Source organism: Impatiens glandulifera, chromosome 4 (genome assembly GCF_907164915.1).
Source record: "Impatiens glandulifera chromosome 4, dImpGla2.1, whole genome shotgun sequence".
In the NCBI taxonomy this organism is placed as follows: Eukaryota; Viridiplantae; Streptophyta; class Magnoliopsida; order Ericales; family Balsaminaceae; genus Impatiens; species Impatiens glandulifera.
In genome coordinates, this window is record NC_061865.1 from 10,131,882 (window position 1) to 10,159,621 (window position 27,740).

The window sequence follows — 27,740 nt, forward strand, 5'->3', positions numbered from 1 at the left end:
ATAACCCTAAAAAGAAGGGAAATTTGATATTTAACCTCCATAATAAATTTTTTGTTTCTTAACCTTTTTTTAATTTTTTTTCTAATTTTACCCTTAATAACTTTTTTACTTTTTACACTTTATTTTTCTTTTTTCTTTTCTTTTTTTCTTTTCTTTTCCTTTCCTTCCTTTCCCTCTCTCCCCTCATTCACCGGTTGGTCCCCCCACCCACATGTCCCATTTCCCAAGGGAAATTTGATAATATGACCTTAAAAAGAGAGAAATTTGATATTTAACCTCCATAATAACTTTTTTGTTTTTTAACCTTTTTTAATTTTTTTTTCCAATTTTACCCTTAATAACCTTTTTACTTTTTTTTTTCTTTTTTCTTTTCTTTTTCTTCCTTTTCTTTTCTTTTCTTTTCTTCTTCCCCCGCTTTCCCTTTCCCCCGACCGTTACACTCCCCTTCTTCTTCCCCGCTTTCTCCCCATCCGGTTCCGTTTCTCCCCTGCCCAGCCCTAGACGCCAAGCTCCGCCAACCACCATCCCCGACGTTCGCCAAGAAGCCCAACCCTTCCAACCAGCCTCTACGTCGATCGCCAAGCCGAACTTCCAGCCAGTATCTTCGACGATCGCCAAACCTCGGACGATTCTAGCCCGACGATCTAAGGTTAGTTTAGGTTTATTGTTTAGGTAATCTATATGGATTGTAAGGAATGATGAGAATGATATAGGGTTTTAGTTTAGGTTTATTGTTTTAAATGATGATATTGATATAGTTTGAAATGCTGAGAATGTTTGTGAATGGTTTGTGAATATTTGGTATATGTTTTGTTTATTATGAATGCTGAGAATGGTATATTTGCTTTGCAGGTGAACATTAAGGTTTTAGGGTTTTAGTTTAGGTTTAGGGCTTGGTCGTGTGGCGTGGGGATTGGGCGTGGGGCGTGGGGGTTGGGCGTGGGGCGTAGGGATTGAGCGTGGGGGTTGGGCGTTAGGCGTGGAAGGTGGGCGTGAGGCGTGGGGGTTCGGCGTGGGGCGTGGGGGTTGGGCGTGGGGGATGGCGTGGGGCGTGGGGGTTGGGCGTGGGGCATGGGGGTTGGGCTTGGGCGTGGGGCGTGGGGGTTGGGCGTGGGGGTTGGGCGTGGGGCGTAGGGCTTGGGCGTGGGGCGTGGGGGTTGGGCGTGTAGCGTGGGGTCTGGGCGTGGGGGTTGGGCGTTGGGAGTGGGGGTTGGGCGTGGGACGTGGGGCTTGGGCGTGGGGCTTGAGCGTGGGGGTTGGGCGTTGGGAGTGGGGGTTGGGCGTGGGGCTTGGGCGTGGGGCGTGGGGCTTGAGCGTGGGGCGTGGGTCTTGGGCGTGGGGCGTGTGAGTGGTGCGTGGCTGCAATTATTAATATGATTTTATTGTTTTTGATCTACCAAGCATTGTGTATATGATTTTAATGACTGTTTTTGCAGATGGCACCAAAGGAAATCATTCTCAATGATTTTAATGGCCGTATTTCATGGAAATCCACCGGTCCCAGCTTGGCAAAGATAAAGGAGAGGTTTACTCACCATGATCTTTTGAATATGGCTTTGCAGACCCAATTCAAGTCTATATTCCAAGCCCCGACATTATTATTTTCAGAAACCATACTCCATCAGATGCTTATCAGAAAAGTCAGTTCAAATTCGAAGGAGATAAGGTTCTTGGTCAAAGGTAAGGAGGTCTGCTGGGGCATGAAGGATTATGCATTGGTGACAGGCCTCAACTTTGGCAGATTTCCTTTGGTGGAGGACGTTGAAGAATGTCCACCCCTTGTCCTCAAATATTTTAAGGGTAAAAAGGATGTTAGACTAAAAGAGCTTGAAGACATTTTCGTCGGATGCTCTGATAAGGAGGATTCATGGAAGATGGGGCTCATATTTCTCATTTACTAGTATCTGTTCGCATCTGATAACAGGAGGAAGATAAGTTTGAGAATCTTTCACATGGTGGAAGACATGGAAATGTTCCTCCAATTTCCATGGGGAAAGGTATCCTTCAGAGCTACCCTACAGGGTATTGACAAAGATATCAAATACCTCTGTGGGTTATATCTCTCGAAGAAGAAAAACTGGAACAAAAAAGGCATATGTGATGTCGCTTATACTTTACATGGGTTCGCACTAGCATTCCAAGTGTGGACCTATGAGCTTATCGATACATTCGTCCCCAATTTTGCTGAAAGACACCGGAAGATGATCTTACAAGCCCAAGGATAGTTCTCTATAAATCTTTTAGGAGTTATACCGGACCTGAGGTATCCACAGCCATCCAAGAGTGCACTGTTCGAAGAAAAATTCATGAGTCTGCGGAGGAGAAGCGGATGTACTCTGGGGACGACTTTGAAGATATGACAGACAACATTTATGATGAATTCTTTGGATGTGATACGAGGAAGAGAAAGATTGAAGTTTTTGAAGAAGAAGAAAAACATGAAAGGACTCCCAAACCGCCGACCAAGAAGAGTAGACATATTAGTCCCAAGGTCCCTGAAGTTAGTGATGAAACTAACCAAGAAAGCTCCTCTCATTCAATCCCTTCTGTGACGACTCCTATTCCAACTGAAGACAAATCTACATCTTGTGCACCAAATCGAGTGTCTCAAGACTTAACTGCCAAACTTGATGTGCTGATAAATGTTATGAATGAGATTAAAAAGGATGTGAATGAGATTAAAAGTGAAATCAAGCTCATGAAGGAGAATCAACAACTTATAATCACATTATTGGGGTAAGGAAATGAACAAAAGAATGGTGGAGGAGAAGAAAAGAAGAGGCAGGTACTGCTGTAATTGATACTGAGAAGAGGACGACAAAGAGGAAGAATAATGATTTTGCACTTGTTGAGAATAGGACGAAGAGGAAGAATGATGATGTTGATAATGAGAATAGGACGAAGAGGAAGAATGATGAGTTGATGAACTCTAAGAGGAAGAATGACGAGAAGATGAAGAAGAATGAGAGGAAGGAGAGGAAGGAGGGTGATGATGAGATTACAAGAAAGATGAATGAGAGGAAGGAGAGGCGAGAGAGGCTGGCGATTTTGTCCAAGCAGAGGATTGCTGATGAGTTGGCCAAGAAGATGAATGCTGATAAGTTGGCCAAGAAGAGGAAGGCTGAGAAGAGGAATTCGAAAAAGGTACACACCCACACGCCTAAGTCTCACGCCCCACACCCAAGCCCCACGCCCAACCCCCACGCCCCATGCCCAAGCCCCAATCCTAACGCCCAAGCCCCACGCCCAAGCCCCACGCCCACGCCCCACGCCCCACGCCCAAGGCCCACGCCCCACGCCCAACCACCACGCCCACCCCCCACGCCCCACGCCCAACCATCACGCCGACGCTCAACCCCCACGCCCCACGCCTAACCCCCACTCCCAACGCCCAACCCCCACACCCCACGCCCAACCCCCACGCCCAAGACCTCAAAATGTATATTAATCTCATTTCATTTTTGATTTTGCAGAACGATGAGGAGGATGAGGACGAGTACGAGGACGAGGAGACTAAGGAGGAGGAGACTTTGGAGAAGGACGAGGAGGAAGAGGAGATTGGGGAGGAGGACGAGGAGACTGAGGAGAATGAAGAGGAGATTGAGGAGGATGACAATGTATGGTATAGAACGTGCGAATCCCCACGTTCCACAATGTATATATATTAATCTGATTTTTTCATTGTGCAGAATGATGATTCGCGCCCCACGCCAAAAACCTCTCGCAAATTGAGTTTTGATGGCCCAGAGGAGAAGAATGATGATGTGCATGAGAACAAGGAGGTGGTGGAGAACAAGGAGAAGGAGGAGAATAAGGAGGTGGAGGAGAACAAGGAGAAGGAGATGGAGGTAGAGGAGAATAAGGAGGTGGAGGAGAACAAGGAGAAGGAGGTGGAAGTGGAGAAGGAGAAGGAGGTGGAAGTGGAGAAGGAGAAGGAGAAGGAGAAGGAGAAGGAGAAGGAGAAGGAGAAGGAGAAGGAGAAGGAGAAGGAGAAGGAGAAGGAGAAGGAGAAGGAGAAGGAGAAGGAGGTGGAGGTGGAGGTGGAGAAGAAGAAGGAGAAGGAGAAGGAGAAGGAGAAGGAGAAGGAGAAGGAGAAGGAGAAGGAGAAGGAGAAGGAGAAGGAGGTGGAGGTAGAGGAGAATAAGGAGGTGGAGGTGTAGGTGGAGAAGAAGAAGGAGGTGGAGGTGTAGGTGGAGAAGGAGAAGGAGGTGGAGGTGGAGGTGGAGGTGGAGTTGGAGTTGGAGTTGGAGAAGGAGAAGGAGAAGAAGAAGGAGAAGGAGAAGGAGAAGGAGAAGGAGAAGGAGAAGGAGAAGGAGAAGGAGGTGGAGGATGTGGATGAGGATAAGAATAAGGAGAAGGAGGTGCTGGAGGAGGAGAACAAAGAGGTGGAGGTGGAAGCTGAGAAGAATGACAAAGTATTGCACCAAGTCTCACGCCCTACATTCCACAATGTATATTAATCTAATTTTTTGATTGTGCAGGAAGAAGATTTGCCCCATGTGAAGAAAGAGGAGGTGGAAAAAGATATTGTGAAGGAGGTGATTGTGGAGATTAAGGAGGAGGAGAAGAAGAAGAAGGAGAAGAATAAGCAGAAGGAGAAAGAGAAGGAGGTGAAACAATTGACTCCATCACAATTTGTTGGTAAAAGTTTTCGGAGAAAGAAGAAGTCGAAAAAATTGGGGGAATACACCGACCCTGGTGGGAAAGGGTTTAAACTAAATGATCTAGTTAAGGTTAATCCTTTGTTATGAATTGACGAGAAAAAGATGTAGGAGTTGAAGAAATGGTTAAAGAGTGATGCAAAGTGATAAGAAAAATTAAGTAAAGTTAATTTTTGAACCGGCCATACATTACAAGTTTTGAATATTTATTCTAAATAATCAAAAAGGGAGAAATTGATAAGAAAAATTAAGTAAAGTTAATTTTTGAACCGGCCATACAAGTTTTGAATATTTATTCTAAATAATCAAAAAGGGAGAAATTGATAAGAAAAATTAAGTAAAGTTAATTTTTGGAATCGGCTAGTAAAACTAAACAATTGTTAACTTCTATGTGCATGAGCAGATCAAACCGTATGAACCGGCTAGAGCCTCATCAACCGGCTGTTGAAATACTTCAAAGAAAATCAGTTCCAAGTGATCAAGTCAAGATCAGAGGAACCAGTTTTAATTCTCTCAAGAGACCGACTAGCAAAGACAAAGTTCACATTCCAGCCGGATCATATTATGTAAAAGACAAACCGGAAACTACAATCTACAAGAGTGACGTAACATGACGAAATAGACGTGTCTCGAAGAGATAAAAGAAGATAAGATCCGATCGGAAGCATGCGAGGAAATCAATGATGATTTACTGATCCGATGTTGACAACCGGAGGTGCATGCCTGACACGTGTTCGAATCTGAAAACCGGTTACGTCATCCTACACTCAAAGGTGTCTGCATGCTTGCCAAGTTTTGAGGAAGGTGAAACGTGCAAGTAACCTTCCTACACCAGCGTGACGATGGATCAACCAATCCCACGGTGAGAGAAGAATGTGACCGTTGGAATCTCATCTACTATAAAAGGAAGATGAAACGACCTCATTAAATGCATCAAGAAACAAAGCGAATTCAATACAAGTGAACAATAGCGATAAGTTACAAAATATTAGAGAGATAAAGTCCTACGAACGATCCAAAACCGGTGTGTCATAAACCGGAAGCTTTGTCTGTGTGTATTTGTGTTTATATTGTGTATTACATCAAGAGTGAGTTGGTGTAACCGGCGAGTAGCGAGTTGGGTTCGACCGACAGTGTTATTGTTGTAACGTTGAAAGTTAGTGGAGATTCTTCTCATAACTTGAGAAGAAGGGGTGACGTAGGAGGGTTTGCTCCGAACATCCATAAAAAATCTTATATCGTGTCATTTCCTTTATTTCCCGCTTATTCACTTAATCTAACCACAAACCAAAACAATCTTACTCTTTAAACCAAAAACCGGTCCATACACTCCATCTAAAACCGACTCCTTCTAAACATCATCTAAGTCGCATACGTTGCTATAGACTGAAATAGACATTTCCGCCCTTGAACCCGGTTCAAGAGTCTGTGACAGTTTGCGAAGTGCTGAGAACGGTTATAGTCTCTAACCGGACTATCACCAAAGTGTTGTGTGTTGTGTAAGAGGCCACCCTTACTGAAACCGGAAACACCCCGGTCCTACAAGGGCGTCCCCGATCCTAACACAAAGGATTTCAAGGAGTTGACGGTTTGCTCTGCAGATCGTTCTTTTTTCAACAGATTGCTCAAGCCTCAACAATGGTTACACAATACGGTAAGTATTTTTGTTCTTTATTTTTGTAAGCCCCACGCCCAACCCCCACGCCCACTCCCCACGCCCCACGCCCAACCCCCACGCCCCACGCCCAACCCCCACGCCCCACGCCCATTACCCACGCCCCACACTCAAGACCCACGCCCACTCCCCACGCCCAAGCCCCACGCCCCACGCTCAACCCCCACACCCAGACCCCACTCCCCACACTCAACCCCCATGCCCAACCCCCACGCCCCACGCTCAACCCCCACTCCCAACGCTCAACCTCCACGCCCACGTTCTACGCCTAATAATTTTGCTTAATCAATAATTTTTTTCGTAGGAGATAGATGAAATCTGTCATCTACTGAAACGAAGGGTTGCGGAGTTCCCTAAGACATATCCAAGAAATTTCTCAATTGCTGACTCCAAATTCTCTAAGAAGATGAATAATCGCTATGATATGTTTACCCCAAATCCTGCAGGCTACGAATTCGATGATCTCATGGAATACGTATTTGGTGAAGGAAGTAATCCTTGGAATATTGTTGATATGATATATGTACCCTTGAACCTAAAGCAGAAGCACTGGGTCCTGTGCAAGATTAATCTACAAGATTGGTGCATATATGTATATGACTGCAAACAGAATATGTTCCGAAAGGATGAATATGACGACTTCTTGAAACCAATGTGTGTAATGGTGCCATACTTGCTTGAACAGGGGTTCACCACGGGCGATAAACAAAGATTTCCACAGATCAAATTGGATGCGATGCCATATTCCATAATACCACACCCAATAGTCCTAAAGACAACCAAAAGTGGGGACTGTGGGGTTTTTACTATTATGCATTTGGAATACCTTATTGCCTCATTGGATATATCAAATGTGGTCACTAAAAATATGAATTTTTGGAGAAACAAATGGGCAGTAAGATTATTCCATCAAATTGTAGACCCTTGATCTAAATTCAATATAAATAGTTAATTTGTTTTGCTTCAAATTTCATTCTAAAATTAGTTAATTATTGTTGTCTTTGTTAGATTCAAATGATTAAGATTTTCCAGTAATGATATGTATAACAAAACCTTAAATTAATTCAAGTAATAATATGTAAAGCCCAACGCCCAAAGGCCCACACACCACGCCCAACCCCCACGCTCAACCCCCACGCCCCACGCCCAATCTCCAACCCCCACGCCCCACGTCTAACCCCCACGCCCACGCCCCACGCCCCACGCCCCACGCCCAACCCCCACGCCCAATGGCCCACTCCCCACGCCCAAGGCCCACGCCCAATAAAATAATGGAAGACATGCAGACAAATTATGGGTTTAACCTGAAATATAATAAGGCTTGGAGGTATAGGGAACAAGCCTTAATGGCAGTGCGAGGAACAGTGGAGGAATCATATGGAAAATTGCCATCATACCTGTTCATGTTGGTGAAGAATAACATAGGTACCATAACTGACATTCAGACGGATGAGCATGGCCATTTTAGATATATGTTCATGTCCCTAGGCTGCTCAATCAGAGGTTTCAGGTATTGTCGTCCAGTATTGTGCGTCGATGCCAGTTTTCTTAAACACAAGATTTGAGGTCAATTATTGATTGCGATTGCATTGGATGCGAATGAACAACTATTTCCCGTTGCTTTTGGCGTCGTTGATTCGGAGAATAATACTCTTGGACATATTTTATGCAACAATTAAGAGTGGCAATTGGATTAGTCACGGATCTCGTCTTCGTATCTGATAGACACCCAAGTATTGCCAATGCTTTGTCCGCTGTTTTTCCAGAAGCACATCACGCGACATGCACATACCACATCAAAATGAATATTATGGCCAAATTCAAAACCGATAACTGCCATGATGAGTTTGATATGGCTTCACGCGCATATACAGTGCCAAAGTTTCATCAACATTTTGACAAGATCAAGACCAAGGACCCTCGTATTGCTGCCTATCTGGAAGAGATATGAGTGGAGAGATGGAGTCGTGCATTTTTTACTGGTTTTCGATACAATCAAATGACAAGCAATTACGCTGAGAGCTTTAATAGTCAGTGCAGAAATGCTAGGAAATATCCCATATCAACATTGGCTAAGTATTTACGAATCACACTACAAGAATGGTTTAATGATAGAAGAGAAAAAGCTTTTAACCACACAGAACATTTATCTCAATATTATGAAAAGTTCTTACGTGAACAAGCCGAGAAGGCCAGATTCTACAACGTTAATCCGCTTAACAGATTCGAGTTTCATGTGAATGACGGTTAACATGATTTTCAAGTTGATCTCCAAACTCGAACTTGTACTTGTATGGTATTTGATCTATCTGGTCTTTCTTGTAAACATGCCCTTGCTGCTGCCTGTTCTCGGAAAACTATTCCATATGAGTACTGCTTAAGGTTAGAGAATTATTGCATTGTTTAATTCTAAGATTGAATTTATATAACTTAAATATTATTTTTTTTTCAGGTTTTTCACAACTGAAGCGTGGTGCATGGAATATGTAGATACATGTTATCCAGTTTGCGATGAAGGTTCTTGGAATATTCCAGAAAATATCAATGAACGAGTTTGTCTAAAACCCCCCCATCAAGGTTAAGAAGGGTAGACCAACAACAAAGCGTAGGCCATCACAAGTTGAGCCTCGTAAGGAATAGAGACGGTGCAACTCATGTGGCGGTCGAGTCCATAACAGGGCAACATGAAAAGCAGTGATGCCTGCACCATCTACTTCAAGACAACAAGTGTCACAACCTTCACAACTGTCACAGTTGTCCCAACCTTCACAATCTTCATCTTTGCCACATTCTCTAGACAATATTTCTTTTGGTTAAATTGTATCTTTTTTTTAAATTGTATGTTTTTGCATCAACTGAATCAGTGACTATTCCACATGATGTTTTATATATATATGTATGTGGTAGTTTTGTCCAGGTGGTATATGTGCAGGTGCATTTTTTATATATGTGCAGGTGCCTTTTTTTCTGTTGTAACAGATCTGATGTGCAGGTGCCCAAAGGCAATAAGTGGTCATCATGTTCAGGAATTCAAGGGGGTTGGGCGTGGAGAGTGGGCCTTGGGCGTGGGGCGTGGGCCTTTGGGCGTGGGCCTTGGGCGTGGGGCGTGGGTCATTGGGCGTGGGGGTTGGGCGTGGGACGTGGGGAATGGCGAGTGGGCGTGGGACGTGGGGAATGGGGAGTGGGCGTGGGCCTTGGGCGTGGGGCGTGGGCCTTTAGGCGTGTGGCGTGGGCCTTTGGGCGTGGGGAGTGGGCGTGAGCGTGGGGCGCGGGCCTTTTGGCGTGGGGCGTGGAGGTTGGGCGTGGGGCGTGGGGTTTGGGCGTGGGGCGTGAGACTTAGGCGTGTGGGTGTGTACCTTTTTCGAATTCCTCTTCTCAGCCTTCCTCTTCTTGGCCAACTTATCAGCATTCATCTTCTTGGCCAACTCATCAGCAATCCTCTGCTTGGACAAAATTGCCAGCCTCTCTCGCCTTTCATTCATCTTTCTTGTAATCTCATCATCACCCTCCTTCCTCTCCTTCCTCTCATTCTTCTTCATCTTCTCGTCATTCTTCCTCTTAGAGTTCATCAACTCATCATTCTTCCTTTTCGTCCTATTCTCATTATCAACATCATCATTCTTCCTCTTCGTCTTATTCTCAACAAATGCAAGATCATTATTCTTCCTCTTTGTCGTCCTCTTCTCAGTATCAATTGCAGCAGTACCTGCCTATTCTTTTTCTTCTCCTCCACTATTCTTTTGTTCATTTCTTTGCCCCAATAATGTGATTATAAGTTGTTGATTCTCCTTCATGAGCTTGATTTCACTTTTAATCTCATTCACATCCTTTTTAATCTCATTCACAACATTTGTCAGCACATCAAGTTTGGCAGTTAAGTCTTGAGACACTCGATTTGGTGCACAAGATGTAGATTTGTCTTCAGTTGGAATATGAGTCGTCGCAGAAGGGATTGAATGAGAGGAGCTTTCTTGGCTAGTTTCATCACTAACTTCAGGGACATTGGGACTAATACGTCTACTCTTCTTGTTCGGCGGTTTGGGAGTCCTTTCATGTTTTTCTTCTTCTTCAAAAACTTCAATCTTTCTCTTCCTCGTATCACATCCAAAGAATTCATCATAAATGTTGTCTGTCTTATCTTCAAAGTCGTCCCTAGAGTACATCCGCTTCTCCTCCGCAGACTCATGAATTTTTCTTCGAACAATGCACTCCTGGATGGCTGTGGATACCTCAGGTCCGGTATAACTCCTAAAAGATTTATAGAGCACTATCCTTGGGCTTGTAAGATCATCTTCCAGTGTCTTTTCAGCAAAATTGGGGACGAATGTATCGATAAGCTCATAGGTCCACACTTGGAATGCTAGTGCGAACCCATGTAAAGTATAAGCGACATCACATATGCCTTTCTTGTTCCAGCTTTTCTTCTTCGAGAGATATAACCCACAGAGGTATTTGATATCTTTGTCAATACCATGCAGGGTAACTCTGAAGGACACCTTTCCCCATGGAAATTGGAGGAACATCTCCATGTCTTCCACCATGTGAAAGATTCTCAAACTTATCTTCCTCCTGTTATCAGATGCGAACAGATACTAGTAGATGAGAAATATGAGCCCCATCTTCCATGAATCCTCCTTATCAGAGCATCCAACGAAAATGTCTTCAAGCTCTTTCAGTCTAACATCCTTTTTACCCTTAAAATATTTGAGGACAAGGGGTGGACATTCTTCAACCTCCTCCACCAAAGGAAATCTACCAAAGTTGAGGCCTGTCACCAATGCATAATCCTTCATGCCCCAGCAGACCTCCTTACCTTTGACCAAGAACCTTATCTCCTTCGAATTTCAACTGATTTTTTTTGATAAGCATCTGATGGAGTATGGTTCCTGAAAATAATAATGTCGGGGCTTGGAATATAGACTTGAATTGGGTCTGCAAAGCCCTATCCAAAAGATCATGGTGAGTAAACCTCTCCTTTATCTTTGCCAAGCTAGGACCGGTGGATTTCCATGAAACACTGCCATTAAAATCATTGAGAATGGTTTCCTTTGGTGCCATCTGCAAAAACAGTCATTAAAATCATATACACAATGTTTGGTTGATCAAAAACAATAAAATCATTTTAATAATTGCAGCCACGCACCACTCACACGCCCCACGCCCAAGCCCCACGCTCAAGCCCCACGCCCAAGCCCCACGCCCCACGCCCAACCCCCACGCCCCACGCCCAACCCCCACTCCCAACGCCCAACCCCCACGCCCCACGCTCAAGCCCCACACCCAAGCCCCACGTCCCACGCCCAACCCCCACTCCCAACGCCCAACCCCCACGCCCCACGTTCAAGCCCTACGCCCCATGCCCAACCCCCACGCCACACGACCAAGCCCTTAACCTAAACTAAAACCCTAAAACCTTAATGTTCACTTGCAAAGCAAATATACCATTCTCAGCATTCATAATAAGCAAAACATATACCAAATATTCACAAACCATTCACAAACATTCTCAGCATTTCAAACTATATCAATCTCATCATTTAAAACAATAAACCTAAACTAAAACCCTATATCATTTTCATCATTCCTTACAATCCATATAGATTACCTAAACAATAAACCTAAATTAACCTTAGATCGTCGGGCTAGAATCGTCTGAGGTTTGGCGATCATCGAAGATGCTGGCTGGAAGTTCGGCTTGGCGATCGACGAAGAGGCTGGCTGGAAGGGTGTTGGGCTTCTTGGAGAACGTCGGGGATGGTGGTTGGCGGAGCTTGGCGTCTAGGGCTGGGCAGGGGAGAAACGGAACCGGATGGGGAGAAAGCGGGGGAAGAAGAAGGGTAGTGTAACGGTCGGGGGAAAGGGAAAGCGGGGGAAGAAGAAAAGAAAAGAAAAGAAAAGGAAGAAAAAAAAAGAAAAAAAAAGTAAAAAGGTTATTAAGGGTAAAATTGGAATTTTTTTTAAAAAAAGGTTAAAAAACAAAAAAGTTATTATGGAGGTTAAATATCAAATTTTCCTTCTTTTCAGGGTCATATTATCAAATTTCCCTTAGGAAATGGGACATATGGGTGGGGGGACCAACCGGTGAATGAGGGGAGAGAGTAGGGGTGGCCAAAAAATCCGATCCGAAAGATCCGATCCGTTGATTCGGTCGATCCGATCCGAAAAAATCCGTATCCGATGGATCGAATTTGGATATCCGAAGCCGATCCGGTCATTTTTAAAATTTATTAAATAAACAAACCCAAACCAAAATATAATTAAAAAAATACAAACTCAATCAAAAATCTCTCTCTTCTTATATTTTCCTTCATGTTTCTTTTTACAAACCCAAATAAAAATATTATTAAACAATTACAAACTAAACAAAAATCTATCTCTTTCTTTCTTTTCTTTACAAACCCAAACAAAAATACAAAATCTCCCTATTTCTTATGTTTTCTCCCATTTTCCTTTACAAACCCAAACAAAAATATGTTTCTTTCATTTGTTTTTCTTCCCATTTCCCTTTAGATATGTTCTCAAATCGTCATTATTCATAATTGAAATCCTTAATAGAACAATTTCAATTTTCTAGCATATGAAAAAAATTAAAATATGAAAAAAAAATCGGATCAGCGGGTATCCGGCTGGCCGATCCGATCCGGTATTTTCGGATCGGATAGTGGTCGGATACCGGATCGGATACGGATCGCAATTTTTGAAAAAATAAAAGCGGATATCCGATCCGAAATACCGGATCGTATCCGATCCGTAGGTTTGGCCACCCCTAGGAGAGAGGAAAAGAAAAGAAAAAGAAAAGAATAAGAAAAGAAAAAAGAAAAAAGAAAAAAGAAAAAAAAAAAAATGTAAAAAGTAAAAAGGTTATTAAGGGTAAAATTTGATTTTTTTTTTAAAAAATGGTTAAAAAATAAAAAAGTTATTATGGAGGTTAAATATCAAATTTCTCTTCTTTTTATGGTCATATTATCAAATTTCCCTATTTCAATTAGTATTGAAATTACAAAAGTATCCCATTACATACAAAAATACAAAGTACACCAAAAATCTTGTATCAAAATATGCCAAAGAAAAAAACAACGGCCAAAGCACATGGATGAGAAAACGGATAGATTGATTATATATATCCATTCCACATTTATTTACTGATACCATTACTAGAAACCAATGATAAATTACTAAAGGAGAATTGATAGTAATCAATGAACAGGTAGAAACAATATTAACAAACAGTATACCTAAGACCAGATACTTGTGCCAGAGTCGCGGGATGGAGGTAGGGTTTGCTGTTGGAGTCGCGGATCGGAAGGTTGCTGCTGGAGAGATAGTTGGGTGGATGAACTTCTAAAGACCTCTATATATAACATTTTGTAATAGAATATTTTAGTAGAAGTTGTCATCCTTTATTTCCTATTACTTTTTTTAATCAAATTTTCTTTATTTTTGACATATTTGAATTTCTTCAAATGTAAAGTTGTTCTTTCATCAAATTAATTATGTATTATGTTTGCATGAATGATTTAAAAACTTTGTATTCATCTAGAATCAAGACATTCATCGGTAATAAAAAATCCTCAAATTTGAATTTCAAATAAACTTTGATTGTAATGTGTTCTTGGGCGAAAAGGGTTCAAGAACTAACCTCATATGATGTATGAATATTTTTGGTTTTACAATTAACTGAAAAATAATCGTTATTTCACATGAGATAAAACTCTCGGGTTTGTTGATTATTCTTCAAATTTTAATGTTATGGATCATGGTTTGATGATTGATTTGTTTCTAGTTCTATTATTGTAAATACTAAAATTTTACACACCCAATTTATAAATTTTAAAATAATTATTTTATAAAATCAAAATAATTAATACAAGGTTAAAGCCTAATTAGACAATTAATTAGATTAATTATTGTGATAATTAAATCCTAATTAATTAAGGATAATGGTAAAAGAAAATAAATAAAATAATTTGGGATAAATGTTGTACCCATTTTATCTTAAATTAATTTTAGAAAAATCAAATGGATTAAAATAAATAATTTAAGATGAATGTTTTATCCATTTTATCACAAATAAATTATTTATTTAACCAAAAATATACAAAAGTAAAATAAATTGGTAAAATAATTGTCATATTTATTTTAATTATTTTGTATAATTTTAAAGATTTAAAAATAAAGTCAAAATGGTAAAAGATTTCAAATAAACCTGTAAAGTTTTAAATAAAAAATAAAATCTGGAATCCGTGTGATTGAAATTCGGAAGAATTGCTACAATAGGAACCAAAGCCATCGGATATGCGCTGAATTTTCATTCAACGTTCCAGCGTTGCCCGACGTTGTTCGCTGCAACAGAAGGAGCGCACATCCGTGAAGCAGACGATTAGCTAACGTGCGCGTTAGCCCCGTTAGCTGAAACACGACAGAACGCCAACAAAGCGTCCAACGTTCGCAAAATGTGCATGAAACGATGTCGTTTCGTCTAGGATCTTCGTCTTCATCGCGATTGCAGGGCAAATAAGAATAACAACCATCTTTGATTTCTCAAAAATGAAACTCTATCGTTTTGGGATGGTTTGACTCCATTCAAAAAGTGAAATGTTCACCCTACTTCGGTGATCATTTCTCCTACATCTAGGATCGTAATTACGACATATAACGACAACTAGCCGAAAGAATAGCCAAAACACCATCATGAGTGTTTGACTGATTCAATCTCACTTGGATGATCAATCGACTTTGGGAGGCTATACATAACCTCCCTTGATCAATCTGAAGACAATAAATCACCTCTCAAGACCTTAATCAGAAGATTTCAAAAATCCGCCATTGAAGCTCTAAGCTTCTGGATTTTTCAAATTATGTACCAGATCTTAAAGCTCGTGAAGTAGAGTGAGCGGAGTGAAGAGAATCAAGTTTCACTAACTTCCTAATGTAACTGATGCAATAGTGAAGTAGAGTAGTGAAGCAGAGTGATGAAGCGGAGTGAAGTGAAGAAAATTTCACTAACTTCCTGATATAACTAATGTAGTGATAAAGCAGAGTGAAGTTAAGCAAATTTCAGAGTGAAGTGAATCAAGTTTCACTGACTTCCTGATATAACTGATGTAAAATGTCTTCCTTCATTTGTGTTGCATCTCAAGCTTGGTTTTACATGAATGGATCTGATTTAATATTATAATAATAACTCTACACTCTGATTGGTCAGGAACAGGGGAACACCAAAATCGGTAGTAGAGGATTCGGTTTACATTTAGGGATGTCCATCCTCTCTCCAAAAGAAGAGTAACATGGTTGACATAGGTCTCCTTTGGAAAAACCTAATTTCCGATCCGTTTGACCGAATCATCCGAAACAAAAAGCCAAAAGTCCTCTGGAGCAAGAGAATCACGAGGCCATATAAAAGGGCCGAAGATAAGGAGAAAAAGGGGAGAAAGAGAAAATGAGAAGAAGGCCACCAGTTAAAGTAATAGTTGTCATTGGCTAAAGTGCTCTTCAAATCATGCATTTTGATTATCTTGCTAAACAACCTTTGTGGTTTTTTTACTGTTAGTTTATTATATTTGTCTATTGTTAAAATAAGAAGAAAAATTGTATTGAAAGTTATATTTTAAGTTACATAAGTTGTGTCTATTATATAAACATTATAATATACTTATAAGGAAATTAATATAATAGTATAATATAATAATGATATAGTATAATATATTAATGATATTATCACATTTTATATAATATTGTGATAATATTTTACATATATATTATCTTATATTCAAACATCCCTCCTCAAACTCAAGATGGAAACGCTTGAACAACTTGATGTTGAAGACGAGATGATGAAATATTGATGTTGTATTCTTTAAGCTTCAAAAACTAATGAGCTCCATCCAGTTAAAGGATAACAGTGTGTTGACGGATAAATTAGCGAAGAGGTAGAATCCCATGGGAATAGAATGTTGGGGTGAAACAACAACCAAATGAACTCCGAAGTTACTCGTGGGTCTTGAAATCCATCCAACAACGGGATGACAGTGTGCTGCATTAAGAAAACCAGCGAAGAAGATAGAATCCCATGAGAATAGAATGTTGGGGTGAAACAACACATGTAAAACTCATTCTAACGAGAGAATGACAGTGTGTTAACTAAATAACCAGTAAATAAGCACATATGATTAGATTAACATCAAAAAAATATGGCATTAACTACTGGGATAAAGCAACAACTGAAAACAAACTCAAAGAATATGATTGTCGAAAAAAGTAAGAACATCAATATAATTATTTGAAAGAATAAAATATTATTAAGAGATAATAATAATAATTAATAAAGAATTATTAGAGCCCCCCATCAATGGCTAAAGTAACCATTGATGGAGGCAGCAGAAGACTATCACTTGATTGACTCAAGAACGATAATAAGGCTCTGATACCATGTTAGAAAGAGAATAATTGTGTGCTTCTTTATTCAATATAGTAAATGTATTTATACTTGAGTTACATTAGCAATATAAGGAAACTATAATATAATATAATATATTATAGAATAGAATAGAATATATTATATAATATAATAATATATTATATAATATATTATTATATTATATACACTAACACCCTCTTTCAAGCTCAAAGTGGAAGAGCATTGAACATCTTGAGATTGTAGACTAAATCTTGAAAACGTTGAGGAGGATGAGATTTTTTAAAAATGTCAGCAATCTGAGCTTGCAAAGAAATGAGAATCAATTGTATGGTACCATTAACGACATGATGGCGTGTCAGATGACAATCTATTTCTATATGTTTGGTACGTTCGTGAAATACATCATTATGAGCAATATGCATTGCACTATTATTATCACAAAAAAGTGGAATAGCAGCGGATGAAGGAACACCCATATCTTGAAGTAACCATTGTAGCTAGAGAAGCTCAGATATAGTATCTGCAAGAGCACGATATTCAGATTCTGTACTAGAACGAGAAACAACAGTTTGTTTCTTACTTCTCCATGAAATGAGAGATGTGCCAAGAAAGAAACAATAACCAGCAGTGGATCGACGATCAGTTGGATCACCTGCCCAATCAGCATCAGAGTATGCTCGTAACTCTAAAGGAGAAGAGTGAGCAAAATGTAGTCCATGAAATAAAATTCATTTAATGTATCGTAATATACGAAGAACGACAAAGAAATGAGTTGTACGAGGAGATGACATAAATTAACTCACGATATGGACAACATATGCAATATATGGCCGAGTGATAGTAAGATATATAAGACTACCAACTAGTTATCGATAAAGTGTTTCATCACTTAGTGGAGTACCATTAGTAGCAACCAAATGTTCTGTGGAGTTAAATAGTGTGCTAACAACTTTTGTGTCAGTAATACCAGCCCGAGATATGAGATCAATTGCGTACTTAGCTTGTGATAAATAGTAACCGAATTTGTCGGAAGCTATTTCAAGTCCCAAGAAATAACTTAATTGTCCAAGATCTTTCATTTCAAATTGTTGATGTAGAAAAATTTTGAGATCACAGATTCCATTTGTGTCATCATCAATAATTATCATGTCATTCACATAAAGTAAAAGTAAGGTACAACCTTGATCTGTTTTGCGCAAAAATAATGCATGATCATAAGAATTGGATTTGAAACCAAGATTACCAATGGTGTAGCTAAATTTGACGAACCACTCCCTAGGAGCTTGTTTGAGACCATAAAGAGCTTTGCGGAGTCTACAAACTTTATTTGGAGGATGATCATACCCAGGTGGAGGTTGCATATACACTTATTCTGTTAGTTCACCATTAAGAAATGCATTTTTTATATCCATTTGAAATAGTTTCCATCTTTTGCTAGCAGCTACTGCAATGAGGCTACGAACCGAGGTCAATCGAGCGACAGGAGCAAACGTTTCCTCACAATCAATACCATATTCTTGAGTATATCCCTTAGCAACAATGAGAGCTTTATATCGTTCAACTGAACCATCTGCTCGTGTCTTAATTTTAAAAACCCATTTACAACCAACGACTGCCTTATGTCAATCAAATCAAGTCCCAAGTTTTTGTCTTGGTAAGTGCTTGCAATTCTTCTGTCATTGCTTGCTGCCATAAAGGGTTAGAGTTGGACTCGTGAAAAGTACGAGGTTCATAGAGAGAGACAATAACTGAGTACACATGAAAGTTGCGAAGACAAACAGAAGGTTGACTTACACGATTGGTACGACGAGGAGGTGGTGGTGGTGATGGTGATGGTGGAAAACAAGAAGATTCTTGAATGATATGATCAGATGAGGTATGTGCCGAATTTTGAGATGGAGAAGATGTCAATGTAGGAAATGCAGATGAAGTTGAGTCGCATGAGTTGTTAAATGGTCCTACACAAGAAATGTCAGGAAACAGAGGTATGGTAAGATCACGAAAAAATGAGTAGGAGGTTCATTGATTCTAAATTTAGATATAGTTGAAAACATCTTATGTTCCCAAAATGATACATGACGAGAGATACAAAGACGTTGAGACAATGGATCCCAACACATGTATCCTTTGTGTTCGATTCCATAACCTAAGAAACAACATAATCGAATTCGAGGTTCTAATTTATTGTATTCATGAGGTTGTAATCAAACAAAACAAACACATCCAAAAACTTTGAGAGTTTGATAATTCGGAGCTCGATTAAAAAGACGTTCAAAAGGAGAGATGTTACCTATGACAGGAGAAGGAATGCAATTGATAGTATAAACAACTATGAAAGCTTCTTCTCCCCAAAAGTTATCGAGACAAGAAGACGAGATGAGAAAGGCTCGAACAACATTAAGAATGTGTCTATGTTTTCGCTCTGCCCGACCATTTTGTTGAAAAGTTCTAGGACAAGATCTTTGAATAATTGTGCCATCTTGTGCTAGAAACTCTAAGAATTTTGTTTCTTTGTATTCCATGGCATTATCAGTGCACAAGATTTTAATTTTGGAGGAAAATTGAGTTTGGATCATATTAGCAAACCGAATATAAATTGAGGACAATTCAGACCTATTATGCATCAAATAGATCCATGTATAACGAGAAAAATCGTCAATAAATATCACATAATATTTTAAACCACCCATAGTATTATGTGATGCAGGACCCCAAATATCAAAGTGAATCATATCAAAAGGTGCTAAGGAATTAGAATCATTAGAAAAAAAAGGTAAAGCGTGTCATTTAGGAAGCTCACAAGAAACACAATCAAAAGTTTCAGTCTTAATAGGGCCTAAAGAACCACTAGAAATTAAAGAACTCAAACGATCTTTAGAAGGATGACCTAATCGAGAGTGCCAAATTTGAGAAGTGACAGCTCCAACAAAATATTGTGATGGAAGAGATAGAGAAGTGAGTTCAAACAATCGTCCAATCTTACGTCCCGTTCCAATGATTTTATTTGTTTGAAAATTTTGAACAACACAACCATTACTCGAAAAAGTTATGTTAAAACCGAGATCACATAGTTGTCCAACAGATATAAGATTTAACGAAAGTTTTGGAACAAAAATGTTTCAGGTAAGGACAATATAGAAGTTTGAGCGGTACCAATAGTTTGAACATTCAAAGTAGTTTTATCAGCAGTATGAACAACATACAGAATAATAAGCTTTCTAGTGGATGTGAGAAAAGATGATTCAGAAGTCATATGATTACAACATCCTGAATAAAAAAACCATGAGGTAGAAGTACCTGGTGTGACAGATACTGAAGAAGATGGCAATGGAGAAAATGTAGTACCATGATTTGATTTAAGTTTTTTGTAAGAGTGATTGAATGTCTGTAAGAGAAAATTTGGGGAAAATGTTCTCTAATAAAGTACATGTGACAGCAGCAACGATAGAGAATTGTAAACTTGGTAGACTTCTCCATTAAAATTGAATTAATGTGAACATCAATATTCAAAAATAAATACTCAAACCTTAAATGGCCATAGACCTTAGAGCCTAAGATCTGATACCATGTTAGAATAAAGAGAGAAATTGTATTAGAATGATATATCATTCAGTTACATAGAGTATGTCTATTATATAGACATTACATTGAACTTATAAGAAAATTAATATAATAATATAATATAATAATGATATAATATAATATATTAATAATATTATCACAATTTATATAATATTGTGATAATATCTTACATATATATTATCTTATATTCTAACATCTATGATGTTATCAGTCGAGTAAGATTTAGTTAAGGGATTTTCTATTCAATAATTAAAGTTTCATTCGAATTTTGCTTGTTTATGCCGTTTCATTGAGATTTATACTTATTCACTGTCTTAATTTATTTTTAAGAGTGTGGTCGGAGGAGTTTAATTTCTCTAATCCGCTGAAATAATTTGTTGTCTACTTCAAAAATAATCTGATAATTATTTGAGACTAGTGTTCTTTGTTTAGGTTGCCAATCTGGTGACATATGTGCTTTCCGGTCAGTTTTGAGATACTAAATTCGTGTTTTTTTTATATAACTAATTTTGGTACTTCGAATAGTCTCGATTCATTAAAGACCCGATTTAATCATGATTAAGTCTTTGTTCTTAATATTGTTTGCCTATTAGTTATCTTACATCTTTGTATTGAAAAAGAAAGAAGAAATAATTGTCGTAGCAATGAAAGAAGGCAACGAAGGCTATGTTTTGGTACGCGAAAGTAGTTATATAAGTATAAATTATAAGGATATATTATAAGGTATAAATTATATAGGTTTTAGTGTTTGGTCGGAGTATAAATTATAAAGATTTTATTATTTTATATTTGATTAGTGGTATAAGAAAGTAGTAAAAAGTGTAAAAGACTATTTTGCTCTTATATTTATATAAATTATTTTTAATTATTATTTTAATATTTATCTTATAGGTAATTTGTATTATTAATTATATTAAAATTAATAAAAATAATAATAATATATAATTATCATATAAATAGATTTTTGAAATAAATAATATTATTATAACATTTACATTATTTTATATATATTTTTTTATAATTTAAATTATATAATTATATAAATATTTATCAAAAATTAATACTCACAAACAAAATATAAAATATATTAGTTTTAACCTTTTGTTACTACATATAATTAGTTCCAATTTCTTCCTCTCCATAATTTGTCCTTATTGTGCGTTTGTTTGTAAGTTTATAGCAAAATATACCAATCAATATTACAAATTCTCTAATAATTTTTTAACTATGCACAAATAAAATTTATAAAAATAAACATAAATATATATATTTATGATAAAAATTCAGACCAACTCACCTATTTTAACTCAATCCAATCTAATCTAATTTAGTCTAATTTAATACACCATAACTAAATCTAACCTAACACAAAACTCATCAACATAATTGAATACAACAATAGTTGATGTAACCATAACCATCAGAAACTAAGGAATATCAAATGTAATTAACATATTAACAAAACCGAATAAAACATCAATTTTTCAATGGCTAATCGAAACAAATTATGGAATCAAAGGTTATTGGCGATACAATAAAATGAAACATAATAGTCTAATGATGTCTCTTTCTCATTCTTCGTACCAATATAAAAAGATAGAAAATTAACAACAAAGAAACAAAACTAAATAAAACATTTATAGAAGGAAATGATAACAGTTGAAAATAAGTAAAAAGAAGAAATATAGATCTATATATATTTGTTGAATATTATGTAAGCACGATACAAGGATGAAGAAGAATGACAGAGAATAAAGGGGATTGTATGTAAAACATAAATATAATAAAATTATATATATATATATATGTGAGGGTAATATTGGAATAAATTTTTTTATGAAGACTTGTAACACAAGTAAGGACAATTATAATTTTATACCTAGTTTAAGCTATAAATTATAACTTTTAAATTACTGTACTAATAAAATTATTCAATCAAATATCTAATCAATTTTACTATGGCTATAGTTATACCACGATGCTATAATCCTTATCTACGGTTGCCTGCTGTGTGTATGAAGCTTTAAATAATAATAATAGTATATAATATATTATAAAACTATATAATATAATATAAGCCTAGGTAATGGCTATCCGTCAAGGCTTATAACATTTCATATAAAAATAATATATATATCTTTTTGGTACAAATTACGAAAATATTAAAAAGTATAAATTATATATACTTAGGTAGTTTTAAGAGGGTATTAAAAAATATAAATTATATATATTTAGGTAGTTTCTGGTTCTGGTTAGGCTGCAAATGAGCCGAGCCGAGTTCAAGCTTGCTAAAGCTCGAGCTCGACTCAATTAAGTATTTATTAGCTTGACTCGAACTCGAGCTCGAACGAGCTTATAAATTTAAGCTCGAGTTCGACTCGACTATATTACCTACAGGCTCGGCTCAACTCGAAAGCTTGAACAAAAATTTAATTTTCAAGCTAAAACTCGAACTCGAACTGATTCGGGCTCGAACCAAATTTATTTATAAAATTAAAATATCAAACTTTCATACATATTAATAATTTAAAACATGATATTTCAAAATTAAAATATAAAACAATCATAACTATTCAAAATTTTAAAATATAATAATCCAAAACATTAAATCACCATTACTAATCAAAATTCTAAAACATAAAATTCAAAAGTTAAAGTACAAAATTAAATTGTTTGAATATTCAATATATTAATCTTTTTAACTCATTTTCTTCAATCATAGTACATGTATAACTACCTGCATTTAATAATATGAAATATTTAATCTTAACAATAATTAATATAAAAAATAAATTTTAAAACAAATAACTAAAATTTAACTTAATTTAAAAAATAGATACCAACAACAAAATTTCTTAATATGTCTTATATTTCTGAAAAAATAAAAAGTTAATTAAATAAGTGATAAAATTAAATATGTAACATAAGAATTTAATAATAAAAATTTATTTAGTCTTCTTACTATTAAATATTATTATATATATTTGAATTATTTAAGTACAAGTATAACAAGATTGTTTTAAACATTATAGTTAGAATCTAACTTATAACAATAATTTTTTTTTTTATATATTATAATATATATTATTAATCTTATAAATTATTTTTTTCTCTAAACATATTATATATAATATATATATCTTTTTTTTCTCTCCATATTATATATAATAAATATATTAACTTTTTTTTCTCTTTAAATATTATATATATTATACTTTTATTATATAAAATATATTAACATTTTTTTTTATCTCTTTCAATATTATATATAATAAATATTTTTTGTATATAATATAATAACTATTTTTATCCGTAAATAATTATATATTATAATATACTAATTATTATATCCATAATATTTATTTTTATTATATATAATATATTAACCTTTTTATTTTTTTATCTCTTTTCAATATAAAGTATAATATAATTTTATTATAAATAAAATATTAACCATTTTTATTTCCTTTTATACTAAACTAATTATTATATCTTAATATTATTTTTATTATATATAATATATTAACACTTTTTTATCTCTTTCAATATTATATATAATATACTTTTATTATATATAATTTATTTTTAAAAAAAAAATTCTCTTTGTTTTATAACCATTTTTTTTATAACCAGTGTTATTTTATATATTCATTCAACCTATGTATAGAATACTCGATGTCTAAGTTTATCTTAAAGGATATATAAACAATAAAAGTGAAAACAAATTTAATTACCTATAAGCCTATTTTGAATGAGATCGATATGTGAATAAATTTATATACACTGAGTTCACAAATAAAATAATCTTTTCCTTTCTTTGTTGTTGGATGTAAAAAAAATCAAAGTTAAATAAAAAGAAAAAACAATAGTTATCATAAAAGTGAAAATAAATTTAATTACCTATAAGCCTATTTTGAATGAGATCAATATGTGAAGACGAAAAAAAGAAGAAAATGAATAGATGAAGAGTGAAAAATATGTAAAGACTAAAGAATAAGAGATTAAGAGCTAAAGAAATTGTGAAGAATGAATGAAGAAAAGATTAAGAGTGAAAGAACGACGAAGAGTGAGCGAAAGAAATGGTGAAAATGAAGGAAGAATGAAAAAAGAGGCAATTAGATGAAGAAGATTAGGTTAGATGAGAATGAAAGAAGAGGGATTAGATGAAGAAGATTAGGTTAGATGAAGAATTGTAGATATGTTAGAAATTAGGGTTTTAGTTATGGATTGTGGGCCTTCATATGAGCTTTAAAGAGAAAGAGAGAGAAAAAATATATTATTTAAGTTTTAATATTAAATAAAAAAATTATATATTATATACTTAGGCTCGAAAAAGCTCGACAAGTCATCGAGCAAGCATTAGACCTCGACTCGAATTTTAAACGAGCCGATTCGAGCTTGGCTCGAGCTCGGTCAAAGTCAAGTTCAAGCCGAGCTTTGACCGAGCAGCTCACGAGTAGCTTGACTCATTTGCAGCCCTAGTTCTGGTACATAGTACACAAGTATTAAAAAGTATAAATTATATAAATTATTAGTGTTTTTGTTAGAAATATAAAACATGTATAAATTATATAGGTTTTATTATTTTGTTTTTGGTTGGTAATATAAAAAATAATAAAAAATATAAAAGACTATTTTACCCTTATATTTATATAATTTGTATTATTAATTAGAGTGAAATTAATAAAAAAATTTATAATATTTAATTATGTATAAATGTATTTTTAAAATAAATAATATTATTATATGGTTTACATTCTTTTATATATAATTAAATTTATATAATTATATAAATAAAACTTATTTATTAATTAATAGTAATTAATTATTTTTAAAATTTATGTATTATTATAAATATTTGTATATTTAAAAAAATATTAATTATTTTTATAAAATAAAATATTAATAATAATAATTTTATAAAATTATATTTGAAATTAGAATGCATAATTATAATTAATTTTAAAACTAAATTATATAGATATAAGTTTTATTAATTAATAATAATAATATTAAGTTATAGTTTATTATTATTATATTTTAAATTATAATAAAGAAATTAAAATTTTAATAAACTTATATTTTTAATTAACATTATTTGTATTTTTAAATAATTATATTCAATTATGTAAAATTATCACATTAAAATTTTTATACTTGAAATAATATAATTTTTTCTACTGAGATAAAAAAAATATAAATTAAAAAATCAAATAAAATATGTAATTGCACATTTATTATTATTATTTAAATTATAAAATTAAACACATTTAAATATAAATAAATATTTTATTATAGTTTATTATTATTATTATTACTATTATTTAAAATATAATAAAGAAATTAAAATTTTAATAATTTTACAAAATTAAAGGATAGAAAATGAATCTTAAAATTTATAAATTCTTATACGATTTTATAATAACTGTGACGAGATACTATGTTATACCGTTTTAAGGTATAAATTATACATAAAATAATATTGTATACATAATTATTAATAAATCAAATCTAATATAATTTAGTAGGTAAGCTATACTATAGTTATAGTCTTGTATATATCATACCAAACATAGTCTTAATAATAAAGTTAATCAGATATAAAATATGAAAAAAATCATTTTTTAAATAAAATATATATATATATATTTATAACAAAAACAAAAATCAATATATACAAATTAAAATACATAATGGGTAAAACCCTATTACTTTGAATGATGGATAACTTTAATTCCAACCGGCAAAGATTAGTTATCTATACATTTATATATATTTTTTATTATATTTATTCTTATCATAAAATTAAATAAATAATAATATATGATAATGTATACTATTATTATTATGCCTTTTAATTATTAAATATATATATTATTTAGACTAATATGTTTTATTTTGAATATTTTTCTAGTCTATCTAGTCCATGTCTATTAATAGGTATCATAATTGAGTTTCAACTTTATTTTTATTTATATATATATATATAGTACAATGACACAGACGCATGATTTAAAAATAAAATGATATAAAACTAATAAATACTTTGGTCTGAATTTATCTTTAAACGCATATCATAGGATTAAACAAATAAGGTGTAAAATAATATATTTTAAATGGTTAAAAAATTAAAATAGAGACTCTAATGTGACAGGCACGTGAGATATGGCGCGTGAGTCATTCTTACTTGTAACCAAACACCGAACTAATAATGAGATCTCAAACATGCGTTTGAATACACAAAATATTTTTCTTTCCTAATTTCTTAAGTTGTAAATTAGGTGGCGATTCTAAAAAAGTTAAAACTAATCTAAATCGATATTTTTAAATGCACTATAGTCAAGCCTAACATTTTGGTTCCCCGTCTCACTCGAAATTCGAGAGGAATGTGAGTTATGGGACGCGACTAATCGATTAACGAAAACTCATTTTCGGGAAGGGTCAATTTTTGGCGTTACAATAGAAACATTATAAATTTAAATAACAAATATTTATTATATTTTATGGATTTTTGTATATATATATAATTAATAATTTTAATACTAAAAAAAATACATTATTAAAATCTCTTACACCCATATATATTATCTAAGTTATCTTTTAAATAATACATTATTAATCTTAGCTATTCTCAATTCCCAACATATTTAAGCATTCGACTATGCCTTTTGACTTTTGCTCACCATCTATGGAAGAACTTGGTGATTTTTAAGGTGCATTCTTAAACATTTGATTATATATATATATATATATATATATATATATATATATATATATATATATATATATATATAATTAATAATTTTAATACTAAAAAGAAAAAAATGCATTATTAAAATCTCTTGTACCCATATATATATCATATAAATTATCTCTTAAATGATTCATTATTAATCCTAATCATTCTCAATTCCCACAATACTTAAACATTCGACTATGCCTTTTGGCTTTTGCTCACCCTCTATAGAAGAATTTTATGGTCTTCAAGGTGCATTCTTAAACATATGATTACACCTTTCATCATGTTCTTAAGCCCTGGATCACCCTTTATACAACTTATGATTGTTGAAATAATTTTATAATTTTGTATATGTATATACATATTTTATAAGTTATGTTTTGAATAACTATATAATATAAATTTTCCATATTTATACCAAACAAATATATTATAAAAATAATTATATCTCTTATCCTAATATTAAATAAAAATAATAATGATAAATATATAACAATATTATTATATCCTAATTTTTCTCAATATATTATATAAATATAACATTTTTAATTTTATTTTTAATCGTTTCAAGTTTATGGGCGGGTCAACCCACAATCCGACCAAAGTATTTATTTACTATTACATATATATCCAAATTAATCATAACTCCAAACACGACAAATTCAA

The 27,740-nt window shown here is 34.6% G+C and overlaps 1 protein-coding gene across 1 annotated transcript; it reads right to left on the reverse strand.

The window, feature by feature from the left end:
* Positions 1–17,250: 17,250 nt before the first annotated feature.
* Positions 17,251–18,114, reverse strand: LOC124934690 (uncharacterized mitochondrial protein AtMg00810-like). Its single transcript, XM_047475208.1, has 2 exons — positions 17,655–18,114; positions 17,251–17,438 (listed from the first exon to the last, which is right to left on the reverse strand). Exons 1-2 carry the CDS (start codon positions 18,112–18,114, stop codon positions 17,251–17,253), a joined length of 648 nt encoding a protein of 215 aa, XP_047331164.1.
* Between the last annotated feature and the right edge of the window lie 9,626 nt (positions 18,115–27,740).